We start from the raw sequence: 20,961 nt of genomic DNA, 5'->3' as shown, positions 1-20,961 counted from the left end.
TGTAAAAAGTACTACCCACAAAACTGAAAATGCTGAATCATGACATCCAATTAAACTAAAATTGTAGTACTTAAAAAAATAAAGTGATCTTTAATATTTAAGTTAAATTTTGAAAAAGGGTGTATCACTTCACAGAAGAAAAAACTACACAGTGCTATTTTGTGTAAATGTACAAAAACAATTTATTTACTACTTAAAATACTGAGAGCTATTAATCTCAAAATGTATTTATATTCTGTACTTTTACAATAACTGGATCTCACTCATTCAAGTTATATAAATGATCACATATCCTATACACAAAAAAAAAAAAAAAAAAACCTACAATGAAACAGCATTTTATTTTGTACATTTATTAAATAAGCAAACATTATATCCTGTCTGCATATTGTTAAAATGAAAATCATATATAATGTAAGTTTCCTTGATTTTTTTTCCCTTTTTTTACATTATGGATAACATCAAAAATTGATCACCTGTTTCTTATTCATAACTCTGGAAATCTTTCTTCAGCTTAATATACATTGTTGCTATCATTTTAATGTATAAATTAATTGCATGGAATGAAATACGAAAGTTAAATATTCACAGCAAAATTCCTAATTCAAGTATCAAATTGGTACCATACATACAACACAATAATTTGACAATCATAGTTACAGTAATAAAATGCCTCTCTTAACAAGTAAACACATTTACCTGCTAGAACTATAATTCAATTACAGATATTTTCAAGAAACTTCATACACTTAGAAAACAAGATGCCAATTTCAACAGTCATGTAGCTATCACTGAAAATAACCAAATACAAGAACTTCTGGAATTTCTTGTAATTCCTTCTTTTGTAACAGTAAAATATACAATAGCCACATGAATTCAAAAGCATACAGTTTCTACTTATAAAAGTACCATCCTGGGAAAACCAATGGGGGGGGGGAGAGAAGGCAGGAGAAAAGAATTGTCATTTTCTCATCTACAAGTGAGAAAAAATAAATTATACAAATTCTTTTGCCACCAGCAATGAAACAGTGACAAACAATATATTCTTGAATTATCACAACCTAATGAACACATTACACTGTAATGCTGAAGGGTATACCTCAGCAAGCAGAGCCATTAAACTTTTTAAAGGGGGGAGAGGGAGAGGGGGAGGGAGGGAGGGAGGGAGAGAGAGAGAGAGAGAGAGAGAGAGAGAGAGAGAGAGAGAGCACTGCTCCCTCAAATTACACAGAAAAGTGTAACACTTATTTTTAAAATATATTGTATTAAAAATCTAGGGGATAAAAAGTAGGAAATTTCATTTGCACAAATTTTATCCGAAACAAATATACAAACAGCCAACTGCAATACCGGTGGTTCATTCATTTCTTTGTTTTCCTGATTTTGGATAAATGAAGACTAACCTTCAGGTGGCAGCCATACAAGCCTATGTTTCACTTCAATTATTAGTTAGCACCTTAAAATAATTTAATCTTGTTCCATTGCTTCAGCTTCACTACTTTCTATACATTCTATGCTTGAGCTATCTTCATTATCTTCTGTTTTCTGAACACTGGTGGATGGAGGATCAACATCCATCACTTCTTGACCACTTACCAAAGTACTTTCCTAAAAATAACAATCCTTTAGTTAAAGGTAGTATATATTAGGTTTTGTATAGAGAGGCATCAAAATGTTTGTCATGAACCAAAAAATCAGACATTAAATAATATTTTAATTTGATTAAATTTTATCAGTAGATGAATAAAAAGCACACCAAAAAACATTTTAAATCAGAATAAAAATAGTGCGATGTAGACTTGCCAAAAATTCACTAACTACAAACAATTTCTCTTTCTTTTTTTTATTTTATTTTTACTGCGCGCGTAGTCACACAACTGTAAAATGTATTCATACTTGCCAACTTTACGAAATTAGAAACTGGAAAGTGTGAAAAGTTTTACAAAATGCATATTTTAACAAAGGGTACTGCAATATATGCTTTAGGGTAAGTTAGGCATAATTATCAGTTTTAATTAATTATACTAGGTGAATGAATATGACCTGATCATAGAGAAATTTAAAAATGACTGAAAATACAGATAATTTAATTGCTGCTACTTAACTGAAATATTTAAGGGTGATAAAATTAAATCCATATGTCAAGAAATTGATTAATATTATTACAGTTTAATAAAATACTAATGACGGACACATGCACAACAAACACACACTACTGTAATCTCACACAGGCACATTTGAAAAGTAAATCTTATAGGTGAAGTTCTCAAATTTGACAGTTTATGAATTTGGAGTCTTAAATGTACATCCACACTAATTATGCTGTTTAAGAGGGAGGTTTGAAAAGTTTTTATCTCAATATAGATTGGTAATATTGTCTTTCATGAAAACTTTCAATCTATGCAGTGGCTCTTGTGTGTTCACAGAAAATTTCAGGTTTGGTTTGTAACTTATTCTTCTCCTTTACAGAGGGCATTGAAGCTGGAAGGTGAATGAAGATGGTTGTTGCCATCTTCATTCACCTTCCAGGGAGAATCAAGCACTGTGCAGTCACTGAGTACCTTTGTTTAAAGGGAATGTCACCAAAAGAAATTCATGAAACAAACATTAAGGGAATCTTGTCCTTCATATGCCATGGTCAAAAACTGGGTTGCAGAATTTAAGCATGGACAAGACAGCGTTGAAAACATGCCCTGCAGTGGAAGGCTTGTTATCATGTTGAAACCTGAAAACGTGGATGCCATTCATGATCTGATCATGCAAGGCTATGGAATAACATTGAAGCTAACATTCAACATCTCCCACAAATGAGCTCGTGATATTGTAGTGAATGATTTAAGAATGGAGAAGGTTTCTTCAAGGTGGGTCCCTAAAGCACTCAATGTAGATAGAAACAGGAAAGAGTGAGCTTGTCATGACATTGCACATTTTGAAGCTAATGAAGCTCAGTTTTGGCAGCAGTATGTCACTAAGGACAAAACATGGGTGCACCACTTTGACCCTGAAAGAAAACAACCATCAAAACAATGGAAGCATCCCTCTTCTCCCCCTCCTAAAATGCTTCAAGTGCAGTTTGTTATTTAGTTTTTAGGAGCATTAGCAACTAAGGCCATATTGCTCCAGGATATGCGGTGGTCATTCCCTGATTTTTCCGCATCCTCTGTATTTGGTGGTGACAGGCTCGAACCCCGGTCTAATCAAGAAGAGTGTGCTACACACTGCTGTTCCTTCCCACCTTGCTACGGAGGCACTTCAAGTGCAGAAGTCTGCTGGGAAAGTCATGGCATTATTTTCTGGGATGCAAAAGGAGTGATCATGGATGATTTCCTGGAAGGAGGTGCTGCTATCGATGCTGAATTTATTCTAACCTACTAAGACGTTTCCACAAGAAAGTGAAGCCCGAGAGGTGTGGAAAATTGGCCCAAGGAGTCGTCTTGCATCAAGACAATGCACCAGCACACTCAGGAAACTCAAACCCACTGCACGACTGTGGGTTTGAGTTATTACAGCATCCACTCTACTCATCAGATTTGGCAACAGCACTATTGTCTATTTCCAAATCCCAAAGAGGACTTGAAAGGAGAGAAATTCAACAGTGACAATGATGTAATGGATGAAGTTAACTGGTATGAATCAAAATCTTCTGAATTTTATTTGAGTAGGTTACAAATGGATTTGAAAAATAAATGAATTTCCATAACTTTCGTGCATTCCTTCTATGAGAGGCTAGAAACTTTTCAACCTCCCTGGTACTCTAAAACTCAAAACAATTGTAAACAACTTATTAATAAATACTTGATTTTGAAATGGCTTAATGGAACAACTTCTGCAAATGCAGACTTTCATCTTGAACAGTTCTATTGCTCATATCCAGTCAATTCCTTATGGTGAAAAATCCCATGCTTTCAAATATCACACTGTTGAAATGACAGGAAGTGAGATTTGAATAACCTGTTGGCAAGTCTGTTGGTGATATTTTCACTGACAAATCCAATAGAAAGTATGGAGAAACTAAAGCACTTGCTTTCAATACATGTTTCAACGTAATCAAAAGCTTTCAATATACTAAAAGCTTTTGATCATATCTGGCATAAAGATCTAGACAAGCATCTATCTTGTGGTCTACCTTCCAATATTTGCAATTGGGTAGTTATTTTTCTCTATCAGTTCACTGTGTGTGTGTGTGTGTGTGTGTGTGAGATGATAGATGGTTTTCCTTTTTCAATTTCTGAGCTAATACTAGAGCTCCCTAACGTTAAGTTCTTTCATTTCCATTACTCTTTTCCTCCTGTATATTAACAAACTCCTCCACCAACTGTAAATCCTATCCATAATAGCCCTGATAACACACACACACACGACATTCCAGTTTCAATGAACTCTGCTGTGCACAAAGAGATGTCAGCTGAATATATTAACCACTAGTTTCTTAAATCCTAATCTCTGGGTAGTAGTTCTCCAGTAGAGTAGAAATGTTAGCTAATGTCAATCATTCTCAAACCCAAACCTCTATGGTCTTAAAAAAGGCTGCTGCACCCATGCTTATCTTCAGTTGTACTCAGATTTCTAGACATCATCATCATCATCAGCCATTTTCAATCCACTGCAGGATGAAGGCCTCTCCAGCAACTTTCCAGTTCCTTCTGTTTTGAGCACTGGCCATCCATTTACTACTCAAAAACTCGTGAATTTCATCTATCCATCTCCGCCTTTGTCTTCCAGGTTTTCTTCTAGCTCCTCTTGGGTACCATTCTGTTATTTTCTTAGTCCATCTGTCATCATGTCTTCGAGCTATGTGTCCTGCCCAAGACCATTTTAGTTCTTTAGTTTTGATAAGAATGTCCTTTACTTGAGTTTGCTGCCTAATCCATGTGTTTCTCTTCTTATCTAACAGTCTGATTCCCAATATGATTCGTTCCATTCTTCGCTGTGTAGTTCTTAGCTTCTCTTCCATTCTTTTGGTGAGTGCCCAAGTTTCACTTCCATAAGTCATGGTGGGGAGTATACATTGATTCATTATTTTACGTTTCAGACAAACTGGGATATTGCTCTTCAGTATGTGACTATATTTCCTGAATGCTATCCATCCAAAATTTATTCTTCTCTTGACTTCCAGCCATTTATCATTATTACAGCTAATAACTTGTCCCAGATAAGTATATGACTCCACCTTTTCAATTACTGCTCCTTCAATCATTATTTCCCTTTCCGTGGCATACTTGTTCATCATTACCTTTGTTTTAGCCATATTCATCTTTAGTCCAAAATCCTTACTAACTGTGCATAACTGATTAAGATTTTCCTCTAATTCTTTGGGATCGTGGCTTATGACCACAATGTCATCAATGTCAAATCGTAAATGGTTTAGGTACTCTCCGTTCACGTTGACTCCTTTCTGCGACCAGTCTAATCTTCTGAAAGCTTCCTCAAGGGCAGCAGTAAACAGCTTCGGAGATATTGTGTCTCCTTGTCGAACTCCTTTCTCGATTTTAAATTTGCTACTGTCTTTGTCTAGTCTAATAAAGGATGTAGCACTCTCATATATTTTCTTCAAAATCATAATACATGGAGTATCTATGCCTTGTCTTTCCAGTGCCCGAAACATTGCCTTTTGCTGTATGGAGTCAAATGCCTTTTCATAATCCACAAATGACAGGCATAATGGTGTTTTATATTCATTTGCTTTCTCCATTAGCTGTGATATTACGTGAAGGTGATCCATAGTTGAGAATCCTGTCCTAAAGCCAGCTTGCTCTTTCGGTTGATTCTCATCAAGTATTCTTTCTAATCTGTTAGTAATGACCCTTGTGAACAACTTGTAGATATGGGATAACAAGCTAATTGGTCTATAATTTCCAATTTCTGATTTATCTCCTTTCTTATGCAGCAAAACTATGATTGCATTATTCCACTGCTTAGGCATCACACCTTTTCTAATGCACTTTGTGAAGAGCCTTGCCAGTTTTTGTGTTATGTCTCTTCCTCCCAATTTTAACAACTCTACAGTAACTTCATCTTCCCCAGGGGCTTTCCGATTCTTCATTTTCTTCAATGCATGTTCTACCTCATCAGGAAGAATATTGGGTATGTCGTATGTGTTGCTACTTTGCAATTCACCTTCCCCACTGCTGGTATCATTCCCTCGCTCCTTGTATAATTCTCTATAGTAGTCTTCTGCTATTTGAATTATGCCTTCTCTGCTGTTTATAAGTACACCATCACTATTCCTCAGTTTCAGTATCATTTGTTTTTCTGTATTACTGCTCATGGCTGCTGATTTAAATCCTTTGTTTTCCCTTAATGCTTGTTCTACTTTTCTTGTGTTAAATCTTCTTATGTCCTCTCTGAGTCTCTTTCTAATGGCTTTGCATAACTCAGTATACTCAATTTTCTCCCTGTCAGTGTTTTTCTTGCTCTTCATTTGTCGTCTTTGGTTCATCATGACAAGTGTTTCTTGACTAATTTTTTCTTCTTTGGATTTCTGTTTCCCTATAGGTTTCTTGGGCTTTATCACTTTCAGAGAGTTGTAATATTCCTCGTCGATATCTTGGTCCTGAGAAGTCTGCAGAAGCTCAAACTTGTTCTTAAGTTCCAGTACATACTGCTTTTTCTCCTCCTCTGTTATTTCAAAGACCTTTGTATTATTTACTCGAGTCAGTTTTTTCCTTTCCTTTCCTACATCTATATCAAGTGTACATCTTAACATTCTGTGATCACTTCCAACATTTACCTTATTCAGGACGGTAACATCATTCACAATATATCTTCTGTTAGTGAGGATGAAGTCGATTTCATTAGTTGTTAATCCATTTGGACTCTTCCATGTCCACTTTCTGTTCACCCTTTTCTTGAAAAAAGTGTTCATTACTGACATTCCTTGAGATTCTGCAAATTCCACAAGTCTTTCACCTCTTTTATTTCTTTCACCAATTCCAAAATTTCCTATAGTTCCTCTTTCTGCGCTGTTTTGCCTTTTTCCAACCTTAGCGTTGAAGTCCCCCATAATAATAGTGTAGTGGGTTTTCTGCTCATCTAGAAGACTCTCAATTTCAGTGTACATTTCTTCAACCTCTTCATCATCATGGCTCGATGTTGGTGCATAAATCATTATAATCTTTAGCTTGTACCTCTTCGAAATCTTGAGTATTAGTCTTGACACCCTTGGTGATGTACTTTTGAATTCCAAAATGTTGTTTTTTATATCTTTATGGACCAGAAACCCAACTCCACCTTCACTCTTTTCACTGTTTCCATTGGTGTACAGCAGATTTCCACTTGATAAACTTATAAGTGATTCATTTCTTCTTCTTGTTTCAGCCAAACCGATGATATTCCAATTCACATTTTCTAATTCCTTTTCCAGCTCTAATATCCTGTCTTCACCGATGAGTGATCGTACGTTATAACAGGCCAAGTTCAATTTCCGTGCATGGCAGCCTGGTCGTACCCAGAGATTCTTAGCACCCTCTGCTTCCACTCTGATCCTCTCGCTGCCGTAAGAGGGAGAGTGAAAGCTGCTGGGGACTGAGGGCCATTTGTATTGTTGTGTTCTCATTGCTGGAGGGTTTGGTCTTTTCCTCTTCATGCTGACCAGGCGTCTTGAAGAGAACCACTCTACACGTTCGTTGCCACCTAAGTGACGTAACAGGGCTTACCATCGAGAAGGTGTGCATGAGTGGATTTTAGGGAGGCAGGCCAACCGGACTTCTCCTAAATCTTCTGTAATAGAGAGATATTGGATCCATCAGATTTCTAGACAAGATCACATAAATTTACTGGAGATAACTGCAATTTCTAATCTTTCTTGGTATTAACAGCATCAGCATATATGGAGCCCAGCAAAAGAACTAGACTTTCATTTTCAGCATTATTTTACTTCTAAACAGCTCTTGATCCTGTACCGCTTACTCTGCATAAAAAAAAAATTGGGTTTTCTTTTTCACTTGCATTATTTTTCTTCTAGGCTCACTCTGTACAAATCTCAAATCTGCAATACCACGAAATACTCTTCCACATCTGGGATGGTGCCTCGAATATATGTCAAGCTCTTAAATTGTATTTAGAGCAATGTTACCGAAACTGAGGAATCATTAAGTAATCTGACTGCACAGGAGTGCAGTCAGATTACTTAATGATTCCTCAGTTGAATCTGGATCACACAGAGGTTCAGTTTCTGATATATAGCTTTTCTACAGATATTTCCATGGGCACTATTGCTCTGAATCAGTGCCTTAGCTATCCGACATCGATTCACAGTTCAGCTGCAAACTCACTGAACTAACTTTTCCTCATTTATCACAAACTCTTTTTTGTGTATTTCCTGAAATTACAAACTACCAAAATTTAAGTCCAAAATCAACAAATATCTTCTGTCTCCTCAATAATTACATGGGACTACAGGTTACTATCATGTTCAGGGTATCAAAGAAAGTGTATCACCCCATCAGATAAGATTGACACACACATAGGTGATAACGTAGTATTACATCAGCTGTTACTTTCAGCTAATAAGCACACTCTGCAAGAGTTGCAGTCATTCCTTGCTTGTGTCAGGATGGCGAGTTACGTGCAGTTGAGGCAACAAAGAAAGAGTGCTATTGTTGCTTTACATGAGGAAGGATGTTCTTCCTATCATATTGCTTATAGAGTGTCTTGTAATCAGTCAACAGTGAGTAGATTTCGTCCAAACTCAAGAATACTGGTTCTGCTGATAGGAAAAAAGGAACCATACACAAACGAGTCTCTACGCCAAAACAGGACTGTATTTTGAAGCGCTTATGCCTTAAAAACAGTAAAGCTTCTTCATCTGAGCTTAAAAGAGAATGGGAAAACATACAGGAGTGATAGCAAGTGCAGTAACAGTCAGAAGACACCTCTTCAAAAATGGACTTGTAGCCCGTCGTTCTAAGAAGCCCCTCCTCACAAAAAATGAAAAAGGCCCAATTAATTTGATTTGATGTAAGGAGCATGTCAAATGGACCCCTGAGCAGTGGAAGTCAGTTATTTTCTCGGATGAGAAGAAATTCAACCTGCATGGCTCTGATGGGAGACAAATGATTCGCCGTAGACAGGGTGAAGAATAACATCCAGACTAGGGATATAAAACCTGTTATTTGAGCAGATTTATAACCATTCGATAAACGGTTATTAATGACCAGTAACCGATTATTTCCTTTTTTTGGTGCATTATAAAATTTGAATGGTACTCTACTGCATAATTGAAAAGAGTAGTTTCTGATAACATAATTTTTTGAAAGAGTGCATATTTTATGTTATACAGCAGGCCCGTTATAACATGGTTAGCTTTAAGCTGATTCGCTATAACGCTGTTCTTACATTATAACCCATATCTGACTATAATGCTGCCACAGATCACTATAATGCTCTTTTTTTTTCAGATTGCATTTTTGGCATATTTAACGAAATCGTTTCATTTGATGGAGCCGATAGCTTGAAAATGAATAGCAAAACAGCATTAAAACGTTTCCCACACCGACTTGAGAAATTTTCCCACGCTCATTGAAATTTTCTCATATGCTAATTTAATTGCAGTACAGTGACTTGTTATGTATTCCGAGATCAACATTTTAAAAGATGATCAAGTATATTGCTTGTAATATTTGCGTTATATGCATTTATCTGAAGTCTAGTCATCATTCAGTACAGTATTAGACATCGTGCGTAACGGACAGTTTACTTGAACATTGTATCTTTTAATTAATGCAACTAACGCAGTTACATTTTCGAAGAGTTAATAATGGCCGATAAGAATGAAAAAGCAACGTCTGAGCGCAGTATGAAGACTATAAATGTAAGAAAAAGACTGAATTTGAAAATTAAATTAGACGTTTTGAAGCGAATTGATTCCGGTCAAAGACAAGTGGATGTGTGCCATAATTTAGGACTTGCAAGTTTAACTGTAAGAAAAATTATAAAAAAAAATAAAGAATTAATTTTAGCAGCAGGAAAGATAGCTGTTCCAATGCAAGAAACTAGGGCTAGGCCGGCTTATTAGGATTGAAATGGAAAGACTAACTAATTTTATTGAACATAATATCCAATGCAGAATTCAGTTAAGTTATATATTATTAAAAAAAAGAGAGAGAGAGAGATTAGCCAATATGATGATCTGAAGAAAACTCACCTGAAAAAAAAAAAAAAGAAAAAAAAGTGGAACCATTTAAAACTAGTAAGGGCTGGTTGAATAGATTTAAAATCCAGGTAGAAGCCGCAAGTGCAGAAGGAGCCGAAACTTTCAAAAAAGAACTTGTTAAAATTATTGAAGAGGGATATCATGTGTTAAACTGTACTTTTCAACAAGTTTTTAACATAGATGAAGCAGGACTTTTGTGGAAACGAATGCCTAAAAGAAGTTTCATATTGAAAGAAGAAAAACACATGCCAGGTTTCAAAGTGGCGAAGGATCGGTTGACTTTATTGTTGGGTGGTAATTAATCTGTGGGGGATTTAAAATTAATACCCCTTTTAGTTTATTTGGAAGAGGGCCAAAGTTCAACCCAAAATCGACACATTTTTCATGATTAAATTCATCAATTAAATTAAATCAATTAAATTCATGATTTTAATTGGAATTTTAAGCTTAATTTTGATACGTAAGTAGTTACCACATAATTATATACGTATGTAATTCAGAATATTTTATATGTACAAATATTTGAATATTAAATATTTTGACCGACATTTGTGCATCTTTTCACTACCATTTATTATTGATTAGGAAATATCCTATGGCACCGACCGCAACTCACAAAACATATGTTACCTTATGGGAATGCGGCGCTCACTTAGCGCTCTGTTTTTCCGGAATGAATTATCAGCATTAAGCGGGGGTCACCTGTACTGTCGTTCAATGCTGCAAGCATCGCTGTTGTGTTTCAATATCTTTTAAGAGATAACAAATAAAAAATAAGTAATTGAATGACAGCAAATATTTATACACAAAAATAGTTTCTTTGTTTTATATTTATAATGATATATGATGTGATTTGTTTTTATTATATGACAGTGGTGCTGTTTTTTTTATCAAGTATGTAATAAATTCATTAGATATTTTGACTGCAGTGAATTTGTTTGCAAATCACAATGAGATCATTTATTAGTCCTTGATTATTTTCTGTTAAAATTTTTTGGAACAGAGTTTCAATTTATATCAGTCATATTTTATTATATTAATTTATTTAAAATTATTTTAGGGGCTTTTCAAGATGAATTCAAAGAAATCAGAAGTATGGAATTATTTAAAAAAAAACTGATCAGCATTCTGCTCACTGTTCTCAATGTTCTGTCACTATACAGTCCAAAGGAGGTTCCACAACAGGACTGCGAAATCATCTACGCAAACACAACATTACATTCAAAGATGACAATGCTACTCCTGACTCGGCAAAGAAACAAAAAATTGAAAGCAGTTCTAAATTGACATATATAAAACGTGAACATTTAGGCGAACTATTGTCTGAAAGATAATTTTTCAATTAGTGCAATAACTAATTCTAGAGATGTTCACGAATTTATCATGAAAAGGAGCTATGAAATGCCACAGAGTTGAGCAACAGTAAGAAAGTTAATCGTTTCATTTTGTAAGGAGGTAAAAGTGAAACAGAAAGATGAATTCATAAAGTTAATTAACAATAATGTCAAATTTTCCATAACGGTTGATGAATGGACTAGTGTTACTACGAAGTGTTATCTTAATGTGACTTTACACCTAAAAAAAGTAATTATAATCTGCAGTTGCCAGAAAGAAACCAAAGACCATTTGTGAACTTCAGGAAGCCATAATTTGTGTTTGGAACCACGAACCATCAGTTGATTATCTTCAGAAATTGATCTTGCCTTGACGGTGTGCTGCTGTCATCAGGGCCAGAGGTGGTTCAACTAAATATTAGTTTGCACCTAGTGAAGTTTTCATTTTGTTTTCCATTTAAAATGATAAACTGAAGCAAATTGAGAGCTTCAGCCATAATTGTCATTGTCATGCTGAGAAATTCAGCCATAATTGTCATGTTTACCAAAACTGTTGTATAAAGGTTGCAAATGCTCATTTTGGAATATTTTGGGAGCACTAGTCAAATATTACTTAGCTTTGCCTTAACTATTAATAAATATCTTTTGTTTATATTTCTATTTGTGATGCTAGTTATTAATGTAACCTATCATTGCAAAAAAGGGTTAGAAATGTTAAATTCCTAGGTGATGCACTTTATTTGAACACCAGTGTATATATAAATGGGTATTTATATATATACACTGTTTCAAAAGTGATGGTCAATAATTTAAAGGTGAACTGTATAGACTACAATATGCAAAAAAAAGCCTAGTAAACATGGGTCCTTAAGTGAATCGTTTTCGAGATATTTAACATTTCTAGTTGGGATCCACCACCGACTTGTTTGTTCTCTCCCTTTCCCCTCTCTCTTAATGCTCTGAGATGTAGCAGGCATACTAGTACTTTCAAAGGATAGTCAACATGAAAAAAGGTTACAGCAACGAAGAATAAGCAAACATGCACTTCATGTATGGTAAAGCCAATGGCAGTGCACTCAAGGCTGCACACTTGTACCAAGATGCATTTCCTCACCGAAGGCAGCCCAACAGGCGCACCTTCATCAGGGTACATCAACGCCTTAGAGAACATGGCTTCGCACATGGAGTATGAGCAAGTAGGCCCAGAAGCATAACACCTGATGTTGAGGAAAGGGTGTTAGAAAGAATAGAACAAAATCCAGGAATTTCGGCAAGCAGGGTTGCTCTGCAAGAACGTGTACTGAGTCACAGCAGTATGTGCCGAATTTTACATCGCCAGTTACTGTACCCCTACCATATTCAGAGTGTACAAGGCCTCAGCAATACAGACTACCCTCCCAGAGTGAACTTCTGCCAATGGATGCAACAACAGCGTGTTCTGAACCCCCAATTTTTAAACAACATTTTGTTCACCGATGAAGCTGGGTTTACTTGTAATGGTATTTTTAATTTTCGTAACTGTCACGTTTGTGCCAATGAAAATCCTAATGCAATTCACAAGTCACGACAATAGCAACGTTTCTCGTTGAATGTCTGGGCAGTTCTACTAGGAGACCGTCTAATTGGACCACACTTTCTGCCAAACAGGCTAACAGGAGAGCTGTACCTTCAATTCCTGCAGAATGTTCTTCCAGACCTCCTTGATGACGATAATGTTCCACTTCAGCAATGCCAGAACATGTGGTTTATGCATGATGGTGTACTGGCACATTTTGCTCAAGTTCTGACTCGGTATCCAACTAGAAGGTATAGTCAACAGTGGATAGGTAGAGGTGGGCCTGTAATGTGGCCTCTCAGATCACCAGACTTAAATCCCATGGATTTTTGTATCTGGAGTCATGTAAAAAGCTCGGAACTGCAGCACCGGGTTGAAGGAGCCTTTCAGCAAATCAGAAATGACCCAGGAATGCCCGAGAGGATTCGTAACTCAATGCAGAGAAGACTACAAAGCTGCATATGAATGCAAGGACAGCATTTTGAACACCTTTTGTAACATCCTGTAACATCTGTAAAATCCTGTGACGTTGAAACCAAAAATTAAAAATGTATTATCTTATGTTTAATAAAACCACCCTAAGCAAAGGATTCACAGCTTTTTGGCTAAACTAGTGCTCCCATAGTCAGTGGTGGATCTTAACCGATGTTCACTGGGACTTTTTTGCTTATTTACTTTTCACTTTTAAATTATTGACCATCACTTTTGAAACACCCTGTGTGGACATATATATATGTGTGTGTGTGTGTGTGTGTGTGTACTCCATATTATTGGACCATTTATGGTAACAAAACTGTTCTCAATATCTGGAGTGACGTGATTGGGGGACTGCACAGATGAACGCACCTTTCTAGTTCATCCCACAGATGCTCAGTAGGATTGAGATTTGGAGAATGAGCAAGTGAGGGCAGATGTGGGTACTGATGCCAGATAATGTTCCAGCATTTAAATGCAGAGGTTAACTGTTGTGCTGTTTGGCAACAATTACTCGATAATCCACTCCAGATGTTGAGCACCTTCGTCATTACCTCACATTTTTGGCCACAGTGCACCTGTTCGTGAATGTTTTCTGGGTGTTTTACCATTTGTTAAAGACAAGTGGCACTAGTTTTTGAATACCTGAGTAGTGCAACTATCTTTGCTGCTATAGTACTTGCTAAACATAGACTGACAATTATACTGTTTTGACAGTAGTGTGTGAGATCCTTTACAGATCACACAGCTTTAAAGCACTTTCCTGCATGTAACAACTGACTTCTTTGATTTTCATATTGCCTAAACTTCCATGGTCCTAATAAAGTAATCAGTCAAAGAGAGTTAGTGAGGCAAAGTGAGAGAAAATATGTGTTAGGCAAATTTTAATTAAATAAAGTAATGAAAGAAAGAAATGAAAGAACAATGAAAGAAAAAGAAAACATAATAATAGTAAGGCATACATCGGTGGCCATGAAGCAATACATACTACATGCTATTAAATCCCACTAGTAAGATATGCAAATTAGGAAATAGCATTCAATAGAGAGGCAAATAAGTGAATACAAAATAATCAGCATTAACAACAGGAGCAATCAAAAGGAAGGGAGGGAGAAAGAGAAATAACTAAATTAAGAGCAGTAGGTTGTAGAAGTAACATGTTCCATAATAATTTAATTTAAATAAATTACCAATTATAATAAATTTAGCAGTGGCCCTGATGATTTTTTTCATACCCTTATTTAAGCTTTCTCCATCGGTAGGTTGGTATTATTTTGTAGGTGCTCTGATCTATTATGCTGTAATTTATCAGCACATAAGGGCCAATGTTACTCAAATCTGTTGCACTGGCAGACTGCTTAGTTTATCTGTTAGGTAGGTAATGAATGCATTGATTTGCTTGATAATTGAAATAAAGTCATTCCATGGCCACTGTTAGCCTTGTGGCATTCCGATGAGATGGGACTCAATGAGTTCCATCAATGGCTGGCTGCTTTAATTTATTTCGTTTCACACTAATGGTCTGTTGTAGCTGGTTTTGGATTTCCATTTATTCATAGTGATATTTCTTATATCACTGTAAATGATGCCATCAGGAGGAGGCAGTTCCAAGTTTGTTCTAACTGGAAATTTAAATAGATGAATTATTTCAGAACATATTCCTTCTACAACTCCCTAGTCTTAATTTAGTTATTCATCTCCCCTTTTTGTTTGTTGATAATGCTAATTATTCACTTCTTCCTTGGCTTGCCTTTCTGCTGACTACTATTTCCTAATTTACATATTCTACATATGTATACACATATATAATCTGTTATTCACACACACACACGTTTACCAACATCTGCCTTATTTGTTATGAACCTTCACATATGGAAACTAACCTCTTTGTTGTGAACATGAAAAAAACAGACTGCCACTTCTCTTTCAGCTCTTCAGAAAATGGTTAATAATCTACTTATATGCACTAAATATAAATTATGTCATTTGGATAAAGATAAGTTATAAAGCTCACAGTGAATCCTATGAACTATAAATAAAGCAAACACTACTACAAATACCTGGTCTTGTTCGGGAGATTTATTGTTATCAATATTTTCAAGGTGGCTTTGGGATACCTGGTCTTCAGAAGGCTGTTCTTCTACTTGAGGTGGAATGCTGTTTGACGGTGAAGTCTCATCTGGTTGACTACTGGTAACCATGTGATGAACCTCTTCCTCTTCCTCAACTTTGGATGTGTGTACAGCCTCTGATATGTTACTTTCTGGAAGTTCATTACTGTCTTCTTTCTGGCAAATATTACCTGCAAAATAAAAGTGACATTTAGTTTAGAACTTGTTCGCTGCATTACTTCTTTTTAATATCTAATAACAAGAAAAAAAATGAAAGAAAAAAGAATAGAGTGCACCATTCTGTTTTGGCATGCTCTAAATAGCTTACCTTTTCAAGGATTTTAATGGAGACGTCTGTTTAACTGTCTTGCCGTTCAATAATAAATTTTATTTTCACTGATGTTGGCAGCAATTATATTATTTCTGCATACAAAAGAAGCTTGATGTGTTTCTTAATCATTCTGGCACCAATGTTATACTGATACATCATATATAAAAAAAATTTAATTTCCTTATCAGTAAAATTTGTTGAAAAGGAACTAGGACCAGCTATCTTTCAACAGCTGGTCCTAGTTCTATTACATCATTTGTATCTTGATGTGATCTTTGATCCACTAAGAATGGTTTATTTTAAAATATACTCTTGACAACTTGACATAACAAAAATGGTTTATTCTTTAATTAAAAGCTGTTTTACAAATATATATACATATATATATATATATATATATATATTTGTAAAACAGCTTAAAAATATTTTATATAATGTAATATAATCCAGATCAGATTAATGCCATCTATATACGATTGTACATTACATCTGTCGTAATATGTTTTAATATGGCCTTAGTAAAATAGGTACATGCTATTTAATCGGATATTATGTTAGTTATATTGGTAGAGGCCGAAAATGTAAAAAACCGAATCTACTCATGTATAAATATACGACTATATGTAATTTAGCATGTTGACCAAAATACCTGTAGATCAAATCACCCAAGTAACTCTATAATAGCCAATACAGGCCCCCGTGGCCAAACCTAGTAAAGAATACTAATTAGCAATACAGTGTAATTATAAAATAATACCAATTGTTAATTATAGGTAATAGGATACATTGAAAGGGACTTTATCGAGGGCTAACCCTCTCAATATATCCCACTCATAATCAACTGGGCTATCTGTTTCTGTTATCATCAGCCTGTTTAACATGGTCAAATATATAATATTAAAAATATAGTGGTTAAGTAGTAATTTAGTAGTTAACAGGCTGGATGACATATTTAGCCTGACAGATAGCTACAACACATAAATATAGAAAACTTGAAGAAGCAAAATATCTAGAAAGAAGAGAAAAAGAGAAACAAATATCCATCTATAATTTTCATATAAATTGGTACAAAAGAAGCTATCGCTAAAATAAGGAGAATGGAAGTAAGGTTTAAGTATAGTACCTCAATCCCCCTCAAATTGCTCTAATAGATCATGAGGTAAGAAAAATAGGATTCGATAGTCAATAGTAAAAAGTACTAATGTAAATGTACGTAGAATAATACCGGGAGCGTAACTTCCCTTCCCTTATAGTAAGGGATCCAGGTATATCATAAGTATGTTACTGAAATATAGGATAATGTATGGCATAACATTGAAAAATAGCGAACAGGGGAATGGCTAATTCCTACAAGTTATAAATAATGGTATAAAGGCCCATTATATTCAATAAATCTGTTTAAAACACCAAATAGATAATGATTAGGAGATAGCAAAAATCTTACCACAAATAAAAGAAATATTAGAAAGACCGCATGGTAGTGCACATGTTACTATATCTCTGATGATAGTTGATGCCAGCAACCTGACATATAAATTAAGTTACCAAAATAATCCAAATAGAAGGAGCGCCTTCTAGAATTATGTTTAAGAGTGTAGAACTATCAAATAGTATGTATTATATTTAGAGGTGTACCGTAGAAAAAGAAGACAGATATAAGGTTCTCAGGAGCAAAAGGAAGAAGACAAGAAATTAATTCCTACCCTAGAAGCAAATATAGGTACCACTTTTTCAATGAGTGTAAGCTATATCAGTCTTGCTTCTAGGGTAGTGCCTACTATGTACATATGTACAGGCTCTGTAAAGGCTGCTAAATGTCAATAATACAGTCGTTACAGGAATACCTATAAAGAGTGCGTGGTCTATGTTATTAATCCTGCAAAACTTTAGCTATAATGTAATGCGGGTTAAGATAATTATGACATTTATTAATTGCTATCAAAAGAGCTATATGTAGGTTTCTGGTTATAAAACAATCTGGGAATCCGTTGTCTATCAACTTGTATCTGAATTAAATGACTGTGTTTATTATAATATCAGCATTGTTACATATCTTAATCCTTCTAATACATTGTGAAACTATTATATTTTTGTGAATACGTTTGGAGATATTTGAATACCAGCTTGTTAGGTCTATGGATTTAAATCCGAATTCGTTACGTTTGTCGTAAACTTTTGTATATAATATGTTATCTTGTACTTGTATGTCTATGTACAATAGCCGACCGGGCTAGCCAGGTGGGTAAAGTGCCTGCCTGGCAACCCAAAGGTCGCGGGTTCGATTCCCGCCTCGGGCTTGGATCAAAGTACTGCAAAAACCTTGGGAGGTGCACTATGGCCACAGAAGCCGATGCGCCAACAACTACCAAACCAAAAAAAAAAAAAAAAAAAGTCTATGTACAAATATGTTGCTATTTTGGTATTATGTTTATTAGTACCCTCTATTTCTAATTCTGGAGGGTAATGGTTAACCACTTCGGTGAGAAAGTTAGGATTATTAAACACAATTAAACCATCAATGTATCTATACATAATTAGGTCATTATTAAAGTTTTTTTCAAAGTGATGAAGATAAAGGTTAGCAACCAGGCAAGAACTGCACGCTCCCATGGCAATACCTATGTGTTGCTTATATATATTGCTACCATTATAAATGTAGCTGTTGAAAATACATAGATTTATTAAGTTGTCCCAGTAATGCTGTAGGCAAGGTAATATATTTTTATAGTCTGTGTAATAGTTACTAAACACATTTTTTAAACTTTTGTGTGGAATGCTGGTAAACAGATTTTTAAAGCCTTACATGTTAATATGCTCTATGGTATGATTATTGGCATTTAAATATTCTAATATAGGGCTATTGTTGAGAATAATTCTAGAATTGTCTATTTTGTTAAAAATAATGCTTAGTAAGTCTACCAGTTTTTGATGTGGAATCTTAGAGTAGCTATTCCTACAGGAAGTGATAAATCTAAAACTTATAGGTGATTTGTGGAATTTTGATATGCAATATATATATATGGAAAATTAGTGTTAGGATTTATTAATTTTAACTTTTTTGCATAGCCAGTAGTTTCTTTATAATCGTGTTACGGTTAATGTCTACCAATCTGTAAGTTGTACTGTTATTCAGTTCTTTTAGTAATGTTGATGTATAAATTTTTTTACATATAAGGCTGTAGTTGTTAGCAGCTTTGTCTATAGTAGTTATAATAAACTTTGTATGCAACTTTTTTAATTGTTGCTTAATTTTGAACAAATCAAAGATCTTAGTAGGTAGTTTTGTTTTATGTATAATATGTATCTGTTTATAAATAGCTAGGTATGTAAGAGTAATCCACTTGTGGAATGCTTCTAACGGTATGTTGTGTTTATAGGCTAGTTTTAAGAAAAATTGCATAAGGTCTAAATGTATTTGTTTATTAATCTTATTAGTATTACTGATAGTGTTAGGTCTATATTTAAATCCATAGGATAGTTTGCATAATTCAGGGTCAGTGATAATACTAAGGTCCCCTGTAATAATATGTTTATGATGTTTATCCACATAAGTTTGATATTGAGGCAAATGGCAAAAACATTTTGCCTCAACATCACTCTTATCTAAGTTACAGGCAGCTTGTTTATAATCGCAGACTATAGGTTTATTGTAGCTGAATCTGGTATAAATATTCAAATTGTTAATAGGTAATTCATGTTTGTATTTATTGATAATTTGTTTATAAATATATGATCCAATACTATATTGCTGAATTTGATATTAATATATTCGTTCAAAACTATAGTTTTATTACTTAATTTATATTTAAAAATATCCTTAAGTAGGTGGTTTAAGTGCATGTTTTTATGGCTATATGTTAAGTTGATTTTGGCTAAAGCTCTAAGTTTACTAAGTTTTAATCCAAAGATAATATCATGAATATGTTTTACTCATATAATAGGTTCATCCCATGATTTTAACAAATCCGTAAATCTACCTAAAGTATTATTAGTGTGGGTTATTTTAAAAGGTACTTATAGCTATTTTAGAGGTACATTTTTTTACTTTTAGGTATAGGTCTTTTAACCACGTGAAAAAGGTTATAGATGTATGTGTCTGTTATATTATTAGTATAACAATGTCCATTGAATTTGCTATTGAGTCCATATGGATAGTGTGTTTTATATTTTAATATGCTAATTTTTTCTATTTCTAACCTGGTGCTATTATTATACTCTATTTCTAAAATAGTGAGTGATATTATTGAATCTGTGCACCTGAAGGTGTTGCAGTTCTATGTCTTTTAAGTTGACAAAGTTTTTTATATGTGATCTGTGTACATTTATTCTAATGTGCAGTTCCCCCCCCCCCCCCGTTTGACCGATATATTTGGCCTCGCATTCATTACAAGTAATAAGGTATACAATACCACTAGCATGGCAAAAGACTGGTGCGTCAACGTTATCAGTGTAATGTTTAGTGTTCATAGATGGGTAGGTTTGACAACGTAGGTTATTACAAGTATTGAATTTTAAGTAATTATTATTATGTTTTTCATATGTGGCATGCTCAGTAACATTGGGTGTTATACTGGTTGCTGCATTAGTGGCTGGTTGCATGCCATAGGGTGCTAAACTGTTTAAAGTATTAGTATAGATAGATATATCCGTAGATGCAATATCATTAACACTGCGGTCCTCCAGTGGGCCTAGAGCATTAGATGCTGTAAGGCTAGTAAGGTTACTTATCGGATCACCCTGAGCCCCAGTGGTATCCGTGGTACAATTTATCCTATGCAACCGATGTAGTATCTTATTATTAGTAGTAGTGTAATAGCTCATATTAATAGTTAAATGACCATCCTAGTATAATTCTTCAATCAGTATTAACCAAGTAAACCTGCACGTGGCATACATAGGTATAAACTATTTAAAATACGGGCATTAATCATACATGTTAACATATGCGTTTTTATATGTGATTTTTAATATTATATATTTGACCATGTTAAACAGGCTGATGA

At 34.7% G+C, this 20,961-nt stretch overlaps 1 protein-coding gene across 2 annotated transcripts in view; it reads right to left on the bottom strand.

The window, feature by feature from the left end:
• Window positions 1-1,161: 1,161 nt before the first annotated feature.
• LOC150090147 (uncharacterized) overlaps window positions 1,162-20,961 on the bottom strand; it is a 105,188-nt gene continuing 85,388 nt past the window's right edge. For both annotated transcript variants that reach the window (XM_090368970.1, XM_090368969.1), the window contains 2 exons: window positions 15,577-15,818; window positions 1,162-1,608 (listed from right to left, as the gene is read on the bottom strand). In XM_090368970.1, the coding sequence (XP_090225096.1) occupies window positions 1,468-1,608; window positions 15,577-15,818 (383 nt within the window). In that variant the 3' untranslated portion in view covers window positions 1,162-1,467. The remainder of the gene's footprint in view (window positions 1,609-15,576; window positions 15,819-20,961) is intronic.

Source organism: Mastigoproctus giganteus, chromosome 2 (assembly GCF_048544385.1).
Source record: "Mastigoproctus giganteus isolate SK-2022 chromosome 2, ASM4854438v1, whole genome shotgun sequence".
Classification (NCBI taxonomy): domain Eukaryota; kingdom Metazoa; phylum Arthropoda; class Arachnida; order Uropygi; family Thelyphonidae; genus Mastigoproctus; species Mastigoproctus giganteus.
This window is presented reverse-complemented; position numbering and strand designations above follow the sequence as displayed.